General features: G+C 35.4%; 1 protein-coding gene across 1 annotated transcript in view; it reads right to left on the bottom strand.

Moving 5' to 3' along the window:
* Nucleotides 1-253: 253 nt before the first annotated feature.
* SLC25A36 (solute carrier family 25 member 36) overlaps nt 254-13,009 on the bottom strand; it is a 37,641-nt gene continuing 24,885 nt past the window's right edge. The window contains exons 5-7 of the mRNA XM_080671705.1: nt 10,172-10,238; nt 6,202-6,491; nt 254-4,109 (exon numbers count right to left, since the gene is read on the bottom strand). Coding sequence (XP_080527831.1) covers nt 3,916-4,109; nt 6,202-6,491; nt 10,172-10,238 — 551 coding nt within the window. The 3' untranslated portion in view covers nt 254-3,915. The remainder of the gene's footprint in view (nt 4,110-6,201; nt 6,492-10,171; nt 10,239-13,009) is intronic.

Here is a 13,009-nt window from a genome sequence, read left to right on the forward strand (position 1 = left end):
CATCGGGCCTCTAGTACACATATATTAAAAAAACACTGGCCCTACCTTGTTTGGCTCAGTGGATAGAGCATCAGCCTGCGGACTGAAGGGTCAGGGGTTTGATTCTGGTCAAGGGCACATGCCCAGTTGCAGGCTCAATCCCAGTGGGGGGCATGCAGGAGGCAGCCAATCAGTTATTCTCTCTCATCACTGATGTTCCTATCTCTCTCTCCCTTCCTCTCTGAAGTCAATAAAATATTTAAAAAACACCGTATTTTCATAAGCATATTTTAATGTTTAAACTTTTCACAATTCAAATAAAATTCAGCTAGTTAAACACAGAGGAAATGCACATAATTTACAGCCATGTACAGAATACAATAGCAATCCTCATATAAATGGTCAAAAGATATCAACTCTTGAAATTAATTATCAGCTATGACTTTGAAAGGTCAAGATTTAATTGTTCACATATACAGGGGTACACATTCAAAATGCTTAACACAAAAACTGAGTGAAACTAGAATTTTCAGTTTCTAAAAAGAGTAACATAAAAAGCAGTATATAGCTAAATGAGAAATATAAGGGCATGACAGAGAAGAGATCTGAGTAGGCAGAAAGTTAGTACATTATATGTTTTTATATAATTAAAATTCCTTCCAATTTAAATCATTCAGAACTATCTGTTCTTAGGAATGTTGAAGTCATGATCAATATTAGAGGAAAAAGCTAAACTATTATATTTATCAGACCCAAAAGGGTCCCTATATATAATATTGTACTAACAGTCTGGGCAGAAGAGCATGTAAACAACCAAAGACAGGCATGAACAACACCGGGAGAGTAAAGGATAGATTGATTTCTAGCATTCAAATCCTTCAAGTTCAAATTAAAATTTTAGTGATTTAACACAAATCTAAAAATACTGACATGTTTATGCTCCAATAAGAGTAAACCCTCATTATTTTTAACCCAAACTCTGCTGGTCCTAATATACTAATGCTTTTCTACAATGGGCATTAGGTTTTAGGAGACAAAAGGCTGGATTAAATTATCTAATAATATTCTATTCTTGGTTTCGAAGTTACAAATCAATTACTTGTGGGCCCCATCCAGAAAGGCTGGTTCCACAGTTACATACATAATAAAAATTAAGACAAGGCTTTGGTGATAGTTTTTTCCTGGATTTAAAAGCACTGTATGGGATCCCACAATCACAGGGTTTGGTAATTCTTAAATTTGGACTTTGAAATTAAAGGGACTGTTTTCTATGAGCCACAGGTACCAGAGTTCTTTCTGCTGCTCTATGAGAGTATGCTATTTCAGTATCTACTGCTTTAACCTGAAAAAGTTCAGTTTAATTTTCTACAATAAAAATACATACCCATCTAAAGAGTGCTGACTACCTCCATATTAGAAATAAAATGTTATCTGATAGAAAACAGATGAAAACAAAACATTGTTTTAAAAAAAGTCCAATGCTTTAAGTATATGTTTTTCTTTTTAAACATTTGCATCAATTAAAAACAAGATCTACAAAGAAATGTTTCAGAGGCAAATTTTATAAATAACTTGTAGTGTTTTTGTTTTTCAAATTATCTCTGTCATACATAAAGTAAACTACAGCTGACTGTGCTTTGGAGAAAAACAGAATTAAATGACATTGCTCCTTTCCAGTTGTTGCACAAAGAAACAAAGCCTAAAACTAAGATCTTTTCCTTCCAGTACATACATAAAACTCACTTTTAAAAGCTAACTATGCACTAAAGGTCAACGTAAATTTTACTTGCTAAATATAAACAGGAATAGAATACATGTTCATCCTTGAAGGGCACTTGCTATGAATTTGCTACAACTAAATAATAAGATGTTCCTTAGCTGCTGGTTTCCATATAATTCTTAGCATTTATGGGGTATTGAGATCATTAAGCTAAGGGGGAGTCTCTTTCCTACTTCAATACAACTAATATTTACGAATCTTCACAAGGCAAATGGCACTATGTTAGGCAGGACGAGTGGCACCTGAAAAGGCAAACACTATAGATGGAGACTTTCTTTACAGATTTAAGTTAGAAACCCATTTTTTGTGGGTTGTTGTTGTTGTTTTTGTTTTTTGGCATGTTCCTCAATAAATATCAAAGCTGAAATTCACCATAAAAGTTAAGAATAATTCCAAAGGTAATGAAACTCAAGTTTGCCTTTGGTCTCCAAATAGATTGGAATGTTTTCAATTCCAATCAAAGCACCTAAAAAACATCCAGTTACTGTTGATTACAAGGAAGTTAAAAAGGAGAAGGAATTTAAGAGGGCACTGTGTTTCACTGGTGACAGCAGAGAAGCTTGCAATGACATGCTATAATTTTCTATGTTAGGTCACTACAGTGTACATAGAATACTTAACCATTTACATTAAAGATCTCCAAACAACACACCAAAAGTCCAGAAAAAAATGTTATGAACACTTTCTGCCTAATACATGACCAATATTTAAGAAAAATTTTTTAACATGGGATTCTCTCCTTTTACTACCTCTCCCCCTGAAAGGCCACAAAGTGCATTCACAGAGTCATTCTTAAGGTAGAGCCATTGCACAAATGTACAGTTCATGTGTATTGAAATGAGTACCACATTGGAGGTTAATTGTAGAAATTTTCGTACACTAGTACAGCAACAACTGTAAACTAAAGTCTCTTAATAGAATTACAGCCAACATCTTCCTAAGGGTCATACATATAATGCATGTAAAGTATTAAAGGGTGCAGTTGAACTCAACAGCAAAATGTAAAAGCTATATCCTGTTAGCACACTTAATCTGAATTAACTTGAATCTTTCTGATTTACCATTCAAGAAACTAGGATAAATTTCTTTACAAAATGATCCCATGTCAATTAGGATCACTCACCTGCTCAATCAGATAACAGGCCCCAGGTATTTATGTCACCTTAAAAAATAAAAAATAAAAACTTGAGGGGCAAAACTGAAAATTACCATTTTCTCTATGAAATAAATGCAATCTATATAGATATTCAGGAAAAAAAATTCAAAGGTTCAAATTCTTAATGTGAAAGCAAATTGAGAAAGACCCAGAAGTGGTAAATTTTTTCCACTTTAAGAAAATAATGCTTAGGTATAATATGTGGTAATTCAAGTTCAAAACCAGTAAATCACTGAAAAGACAATTGCATTCATTCCAGACAAGAGGATATGCTGAAATGGTCTAAAAATCAATATTTTTACTGGTTTATTTTGTCCCAAACTATTACCATTTGAGTTTGATACATAAATTAACTATTTAAGTGTCCACATTATGCTAAACAGCAAGCACCTGCTGCAGCAGTAGGAACCAAAACATTTTAATGATAAAGATATCAAGATACTTAGGACAGTATTTCATTAGTTGTCAACTGATGCCAAATAATTAACTTTAAAGTACTGAGCCAGATCCTCTCAAGGACTAATGTGGAAGTGATAGTGAGGATCACACTATTCCTGTTATTTTATAAGAATTACACAGAAGCCAAAAGTTAGAAATTTATGACTGCCAATACTATCTTTGGATAGTTTATAGACTAGTATATAACTAGGGATGGCTTTGTTTAGAAGACTGGAAAAGTATTCATGGAATAAATACTATACTCTGCCACAAATAAACAAAATGCAGCTGTGTCCCATGGACATGGTAGAGAAAATGGCAATTTTAAGGAAGGAGTGCTTCTAAAGGCTTTTTCTTGAAGGCAGCCCAGGTTTTATTCACATTACTGAAAAGGTCAAGTAATGTGGTTATGATTATTTGAATTCCAACAACCAGACTTCCACTTAGACATAGTGACACATTCCCAAACCATTTTTCTTCTGTCCATCATGCTGGTTCCGATACTCCATGGTCCACTGTAATCTTTTGGTCTTCCCTCTTTATATTCGGTGGCCTGATATTGCTATCCATTGAGCAGGTAAACCACCAATTCATAGGTGGCCATCATAATGGCTGTGTTGGGAATCTGTCTCACCAGATGAGTTGTTAGACCACGGTAAAGAGACCCGTAACCTTCCTCTTGAACAACCAAAGACAGTGTCTGAAAAAAAGATCTATATTTTGTTCCCTCTTCACGTAGTCTTGTTCTTACAACTTCTGTTTAGGAAAAAAATAAGATCATTTTATTTAAACATTAGTTATATCTTTACATCCTCTTAATACTGAATACATCCCATTTACCTGTAAGTGTAAGCTTAGGATAAATAAGAAATTTTGATATGTAACTTATTGAAACTAGTCACATTATAATGCCACCAAACTTCTAAGATCGCTGGCTAAAGTCATGTGTACTTATAAAATTTCATAGGTTCCTGAATGGTGAAAGACAGAATGAAATAAAAGGATCCTTTGTATACCAGATATAGATAAAAGGGAGAATAAATGTGATCGGAAAAAGGTGAAGGAGCAGGAAAGGGAGTGGAGGTGGTATCAAAGATGAAAGAAGCAGAAAAGTGGACAGCACAATGAGAAAATAGAATTACTAATCTGTCTACAATGCTCTGCATGTACCAACATAAATTGCATGTGGATAAGACTGAAAATGTTTAAAATACAAGCTGCCACCCGGCCAGTGTGGCTCAGTGGTTGAATCAGGAGACTGCATTTCTATTCCTAGTCAAGGCACATGCCTGGGTTGTGGGCTTGATCCCCAGTAGGGAGCGTGCAGGAGGCAGCCCATTAATTATTCTTCTCTCACCATTGATGTTCTATCTCTCTCTTCCTCTCTGAAATCAATAAAAGTATATTAAAAAGAGAAACAAGGACTTTCCTAAGGAAACTGGAAAAAATTCATAGTCCAACTTGGTTAGAGTTGTTTTTATTCATAAATTACATTTTAAAGCATATACTCATTTTCTAGACCTGTTCATTTTTCCTAATACAGCTTTAACCACAGAGCCTTAGTTTTATAGAGTGAATATAAATGTTTATTAGTGTAACAAAAGTGAAGTAATTAGCCCTGGCCAGGTAGCTTAGCTGGTTAGAGCATCATCCCCATATGCCAAGATTGTGGGTTCAGTCCCCGGTCAGGGCACATACAAGAATTAACCAATGAATGCATAAATAAGTGGAAAATAGATTGATGTTTCTCTCTCTAAAAATCAATAAATAAATAAAATAAAAAACAAAAAAACACCAAAAACCAGTTTGCTCTGCTTAAAAAAAAACAAAAAAAAACGAAGTGCTTAGATTAAAAACCTGAACCAAAACAAACCTCAAACACACCAAAATCAAAGACTACACTTAAAACAAAGTTACCAGAAAAATTCAGCATGTTGCAGACCAATTCTTAAGTTATTTCCTTAGCTATCTATGAAACAAGCTAACATTGTAAAACTTAGACAGAAATAAAAGAAATCACTCATATATACTTACTTGCCAACATGAAATAATGTAAAATAGCTTGGTCTTTGGGAATGCAGACTTCAATTCAATTTTGGACTCTATGCCCTATCTGGTTTGGCTCAGTGAATAGAGCGTCAGCCTGCAGACTGAAGGGTTCCACATTGGATTCCGGTCAAGGGCACATGCCCGGGTTGCGAGCTCGATCCCCAGTAGGGGGTGTGCAGGAGGCAGCCAATCAATGATTCCCTCTCATCATTGATGTCTCTCTCTCTCTCTCTCTCTCCATCCTCTCCTCTCTGAAATTAATATGTGTGTATGTGTATGTGTGTGTGTGTGTGTGTGTGTGTGTATAAAAATTGGACTCCATCACAGAGTATACTAAGTTACATAATCTTAGCATTTTTTGTTTCCCTCTTAAAAATGAAGACAGTTCTGTTTATGTTCTCGCATACCTAGACTTTGCAAGATTTTTATGTAAATTAGCAATAAACTATATAATGTGTCTATAGCATGTATAAAGTATATATAGCACTACATCCATATTTAAAATAAAATAAAATAAAAACTTGCCCAAAGTCATCTGCTTGGAATTTGACTGACTCTGCTTTAAAATGTGTCGAGCTCCTGCTATATCATCCCATGCTATTATAGCATATAATGATCTATTAAAATTGCTTTGTATTACTATACATATTAATCCCATTATGATGAACTCTTAAGAACTTTTTTGTTACATGGAAGTTCAGTAAAATTCTAAATTCTCTAATAAGTGGGCTAATGGCTGGGATGGGAGAGTATTTCTGAATTAATAAAATATTACCTATAGAAACTCAACTTCTCTTACCGTGTGGATATGCTATACTTGTGGCACAAGTTTTTGAGGTGGCAGCAGCCAGCATCATTCCCACAAAATCTGATGCTTCTTTTACAGACTCTTCATCATTTTCCATCGTCGAAGCAATCTTATATTCCAGTAGTTTTTGCTTAATACTTTCATAAATAACAAAATGGATAACAGTCTCTGATATTCCAGCATATGAAGCAGACATGCCCCTATAAAATCCTCTCAGTCCATCAGTCTGGTACACTTTACGAACACATTCAAAAGCACCCATTTGCTTTTCCCCACGGTTCCTGAAAAGCAAAATAAAAATCTTTTTAATGTAAATAAAGTAGTACAGGTTTTTAAATATAGCAAATAAAATATAGTAGAAATATGCCACTGTGATATAAAGAATGATTCCCTTAACTTATGAAGAAATGAAATCGAAATTTTAAAGCATTCATTTTAGATTTTGTATTCTTTTATCCCAAATGTGTCATATTAGATGGGTAACATGTGTGTAGTTTATTTGACTGAATGTGAAATATACTGCACTGAATTTTCAATTTCATGTCCTCACTGAAGTCTGTATTGTAGGGATAAGCAACAAAATCCTTTAGTTCAAATATACTGTGACTGAAGCTCAAGATAAAAACAAAACAAACAAAAAATACATCATATTAAATCCAGTTCTACGTTTTCTTTTGCATTTAATAACATAAAAAATGACTGAGACACTAATGATGACAGTGCATCACAAAAGCACGATTAATCTAATTTCTGTGCACTTGAGGGATTCTTCCAACCCCACCCAGTTCTTCTCAAAAAGTGACTGGGTGAATTTAAGACAAATTTACTATGATCCTTTAAATGCCATGGCCTATCTTTCATTTCAGTATCCTAGTGAGTAGTGAACGAGGATCTCTACAGTCATTAAGTATTTATCGAACATTGGGCCCAAGAAAATGTTCTTAGTGCTGCTTTTTATGGGCACAGCATCTATTCTTACAAGTATATAATTTTGAGCCTGTAAAAATATTTATAGCCTTACATGATTCCTCCAATAGAACCCCATTTACAAGAAATGGGTTTAAATGCTACCCACAGGGAAAGAAATAGAAGATTTACCTCTTTATAAATTATACATAACCTGTTTCTGACATAAGATAAAACCACAATGAAGACACCTACCTCATAATCTACAAATTCTTCCAATTTTATGAACTAAGGCCTGTCTTCACGAATGACACTGAATAAATACTTAGTTGAATAACTCATGCAACCATCTGGAATGAGTTTCTGCCATCAGATCCTTCCTTACAAAGTTAAAAGAGCTAAAGTCCCAAAGGGTAACATGCAAACAAATACATCAGCCCTGTTTTTGATTGCAGTGTTATAAATTAGCATCTTTAAATCAGTGTTTTATGATTACCTCAACCTCGTCCCATTCCTCACTCCCAAGCTTAAGAAGATATGTTAACTTGGGTTACAATTATAAGTGAAAGAATAATATTAAAGAATTTTAAGCCATGCTTTTCCCGGATCTCCTGTAATCCACCCTATAACATACTGAAGCATACAACTAGTTTATAATAGTACAAAATAGGCTGGCATCTCACACTTTGCCTAACCTTTGGTTTTTCTTATCCACCATTATTATCTTTCAGATCTTTGGCTTTAAGAAATACACTTTGAGTTTTGCTACAACACATAAGATTTCATTAAAAAGTATTCCAGACGAAAGAATTAGACATTTCTTTTCAAATCTCCAAACATGCAGTTCAGCAAGACAGAATGTGAAAAACAGATCTTTAATCAAATGTAATTATTAATCATTTCTTATATCAGTTTTACTTATAGTTTATAAGATATAACACTACTTGCCTAGAATATAGCAGTCTACTCTAGACTGAAAGGCTAAGTTGGTTTCAAAACTATTAACATTACTAGAGGCCAGGCGCACGAAATTAGTGCATGGGGGAGGGGGGTGTCCCTCAGCCCAGTCGGACATCCCTCTCACAATCCAGGACTGCTGGCTCCCAACTGCTCGCCTGCCTGCCTTCCTGATTGCCCCTAACCGCTTCTGCCTGCCAGCCTGATCACCCCCTACCCACTCCCCTGCCAGCCTGATTGATGCCTAACTGCTCCCCTGCCAGCCTGTTTGCCCCTAACTGCCCTCCCCTGCAGGCCTGGTCCCCCCCAACTGCCCTCCCCTGCAGGCCTGGTCACCCCTAACTGCCCTCCCCTGCAGGCCTGGTCACCCCCAACTGCTCTCCTCTGTAGGCCTGGGTCCCTCCCAACTGCCTTTCCCTGCAGGCCTGGTCACCCCCAACTTCCCTCCTCTGCCAGCTTGGTCACCCATAACTGCCCTCCCCTGCAGGCTTGATCACCCCCAACTGCCCTCCCTTGCAAGCCTGGTCCCTCCCAACTGCCCTCCCTTGCTGGCTATCTTGTGGTAGCCATCTTGTGTCCACATGGGGGCAGGATCTTTGATCACATGGGGGCAGCCATCTTGTGTGTTGGAGTGACGGTCAATCTGCATATTACTCTTTTATTAGGTAGGATAGAGGCCTGCTGCAGGGGTGGGGGCCAGCTGGTTTGCCCTGAAGGGTGTCCCAGATCAGGGTGGGGGTTCCCTTGGGGTGTGAGGCGGCCTGGGCAAGGGGCCTGTGGTGGTTTGCAGGCCGGCCACGCCCCCTGGCGACCCAAGCGGAGGCCCTGGTATCCTGGGTTTATTTATCTTCTACAATTGAAACTTTGTAGCCTGGAGCAGAGCCAAGCCTTCTGCTTGCTCTGGGGCGGCAGCCATTTTTGGGGGGATTTATGTATCTTCTATAATTGAAACTTTGTAGCCTTAAGCGGAGGCCTGGGCTGGCCAGGGTGTGCAGAAAGCTTGGCTTCCTCCATCACCGGGGGCAACCCTAGCCCCCTGCTCTTTCCAGCTCTGTGGCTGCCGCCATTTCTGTTTGGGTTTATGTATCTTCTATCATTGAAACTTTGTAGCCTTGAGTGGAGGCCTAGGCTGGCAAGGGCAGGCGGAAAGCTTGGCTTCCTCCATTGCCAGGGAAACCCAAGCCTTCCTCCTGCTCTCTGTGGCGGTAGCCATCTTGGTTGGATTTGCATATTTGCTCCTGATTGGCTTGTGGGTGTAGCGGAGTGATGGTTAATTTGCATATTACTCTTTTATTAGATAGGATTATTATACACCAGATGGGATCATGTCTCTACTTAACAGTATCAGCTTCTCCCCATCCTCCGTTCTAAAGGCCAGCAGAAACTGAGATGGCAAGACTCTAAGCTGCATTGCTTCTGGCCTTTTCTCAGATCCCAGAACATGCCAATGGCCGTAAACTTAGAACCTGTATGGTTTGCACTGATTGTTGCCTCTGCTTAAATTGGTCTCAAAAAGCCATTCCTTGACTATTCCATCGAAGTTGGTCACCACTGTTTCCTGGTATATCTCTAGAACCTATCAGTGCCTGCTCAATATAGATTTGTCGAATGAATGAATCTTGCTACCATAAAGCTGTCAGTGGTAACAGATGAAGTCTATGAATAAAGGAGAGCAAAATCCCTAGCCAGGACTTTCTGTATATAATAAGGTTACTGAATTTGAGCAATGATCCTCAAAGATGTAGTCTAGACTGGTTGATCATGTTGATTATTTAGCTGTTGGGAGATAGATTATAACCACCCATAACTACTTGGGCTAGGTTAATATATCCTTCTTCTTTCTTTCTTCTCCTCTTATTTAAAAACACAACACATAATACACTTTCTTCCCTGAAAGTCTCATACTGCCAACTACTATATTGCTTTTGCTTCTGATGGTAGACCCACTTGGGGTCCAATTAACATCACAAATTACTATGTTCAAAACAAAACAATTCAGCAGCAAAAGAGGAGACACTGAAATCTCACTGATATAAATTTATAGAAAAAAATTAGTTGAAACCAAGTTTAATAATTTTGTTTTAATGAAATAACATACCTTGCATCAAGCTGTAACCGAGTCTTTACAAGCCAAATGGGGTTGGTTGCAGTGATTGCGGTAAAACCTAAACAAACATGTTTAAAATGAACTCTGGTAAAAATGAATATACTATTATTCTAAGGTTTTAAAAATTTATAAATCTATATTAAATAAAATGCAAATAAATATTTAAAGTATTAACTGACATATGCTTTATGCTTTTATTTACAAATCCATACAAACATGAACATTTGTACTTTATTTCCAAACTACATATTCAAATTCTGACCACAATAACTAAAAGATAATGTTTTAAGAGCAAAATCTGACTATATATAAATTTCTCTCCCAAAATATTCAGGATATCCTCTGAATGGCCTCTGCTCTCTAACTAAATTCAGAAACCCATTTCTATAGACAAATATATAAAAATTTTGTGTGTTCTATGGCCTTTTAGCATGCAAATACTACAATCACTAAACTTGGGGTCCAATTAACATCACAATCCACTTTGTTCAAATGGACTCAGCATTTACTAATATTTAATCTTAAGCTGACCGTATAACAGAAAAGATTGTTGTTTGGCCTTATGAATACTTTACATAAACATATGCTTAATACTGTTAAAATAATGGTATCAAAGAGGAAAGGTTTCTGTTAGGATTAATAGGACAAATCTATTTTTCATCCACTTAAACACATACAAAAACTCAAAAGTTCAAAAAGTTACAAATGGAAACTTCCCTCTCACTTTTACAGACACTAAAGAGAGAAACTTGGGGTAGAGGCACCTCTAGTTTACTTTTAAAACTGAAGTAATACTTTCTATTGAATACTAGCAGGTCAAGCACATTATTTTTAGAAAGGTGGACTATAACCAACACATTTAATATGAGTAAAGTACTTTTGGAAACAAAAATGCTGTGGTGTATATTAGGGATAAATGCAAAATAATTTTACTAAATTGTATACAAAATGGAATTCAGTTACACAGGTTCTTTTCCCTTTCTATAATATCAGATAATTAGCTAACTCAAATTTTACTCCCTTAATCCATTGCTTTGACACTGCAGAAATAGCCAAACGTTTCACAAAGGGGTGCTCAAATCGAATCTATCAAGCAAGTAAAGGAAATAAAAGTTTTATATAACTCCTTTAATAATCTTGTAATGGTTATATAGTCTCCTTCTAAGTGCTTTTAAATACTACATACATGTGTATAAAACTAAAATGGGACCAATAATTTGATAAGCATCAGTCAGTACTAAAAAAAAATTTAAATTGTTGGATAGGTTGCCAGGACTAAGATTCTTTCCACGCATATATTCTAGCAACAGGAAGGAGATGAAAAATATGAAACTGTCAGATCAGTTTAAATATTTTTTTTTGAAAACATTTCTCTTGCATGACCTAGTCTGAGAATGAAGTTTTATAGTATACATATTTTTTCTTCTCTTAAACCTCATTTTTCTAAGTGAAAGTCAAACTAAAGATACTCAAATTTTTCTTTAAAGCTAATATGAACCAGACATCAGTATTCTGGTGATATCCTTAATTTAATAATTCTTTATTTTTAAACTTAAATATTTGTATAGCTACATGAATGTACAGCAATATTATGGGTTTATTAGTAAAAAACAAACAAACAATAACTGCTAATCAAATCAACAAAATAGTCTACATTACACATAATGGCTTTTATTAATTATTCTGTGAAAATTTAAAAAGGCCAAAATAGGGAATTCTTACATTAAACTAAATAAAACAAAAAACAAAACAAACAAAAAACCCAGCCTGTCTAGGTAAAAATCTCATTCAACTTATTACACTTTATTTGAAAAGAAGATAAGCATCAAAGTATTTTTATAAGTAATTATGTTCTACTTCTAAAAATATAAACTTAGTACCCCAAAGCTTAATACTCTTCCAAGTCACAAAATTCCTCAGAGGCAGAAAAACCTCCAGATATGTAAACTTTAAAATGTCACATTAAACATTTATATTATAAAAAATGTAATTTCAAAATACCCATAAGTTATAATTTTAATTATTCTCTGTATATATTAAACAAAGACAGAAAGCAAACAACAGGTATTTCTCACTTAACTAAAATTCATTTCCAGACACAAATTAATCTATGGAACAGAATACATCAAAATTTAGGTGAGAGAATGTTGTCATCTAATCCCTATATAACTGCTATTATCAGTAACCTGTGCTTACTATATAGTTTTAGTTCTTAATAAGGACACTAGCCTAACTGCCAGCAAACCATCAGGTTAAAGAATTTAGACATATCCACAGGTTTTTAGCTAATGATCTTATCTTACAAAAGATACTCCAATAAATTAAGTAGACATTATTAGGGTAATTAAATCTAGAAAAATATAATCTATTAATTCAAAAAGTGAAGTAAGTGGGAAGAAACAAAAATGTATCACTAATTTAGAATTACATATGGTAAGGCAATTTGAAGTGGACAAACAGCCAAAACTAAACATATCTACCTATTTTTTCTAAGAAAACATACACAATGATACTGGGAATGGTGCCCCCTTAAATTTCTAAATACTTTTTATTTTGGCATTTAAATTTTGTGCCATTTTGCTAATATGGTAATTCATAGTAATATTCTGAGAACCCTGTTAAATATTAAAACTGACTTAGAGGTCTATGACGAAGATATTTGTAGGTTAAGAATTAATGTTGCTCCACAGTCAATTAAAGAAAAGTGGCAATAACACTGGCCATACTATTAGTAGTGTGGTTAGTGTTTTATTAGAAAGTTTTAAAAAACTTTTAAAATACAATTTTAAGTTTTGCTTCATCTAAGACTCCACTTGATAACATAAACCC

The sequence above is a fragment of the Plecotus auritus genome (genome assembly GCF_963455305.1).
Source record: "Plecotus auritus genome assembly, chromosome: 6".
Taxonomy (NCBI): domain Eukaryota; kingdom Metazoa; phylum Chordata; class Mammalia; order Chiroptera; family Vespertilionidae; genus Plecotus; species Plecotus auritus.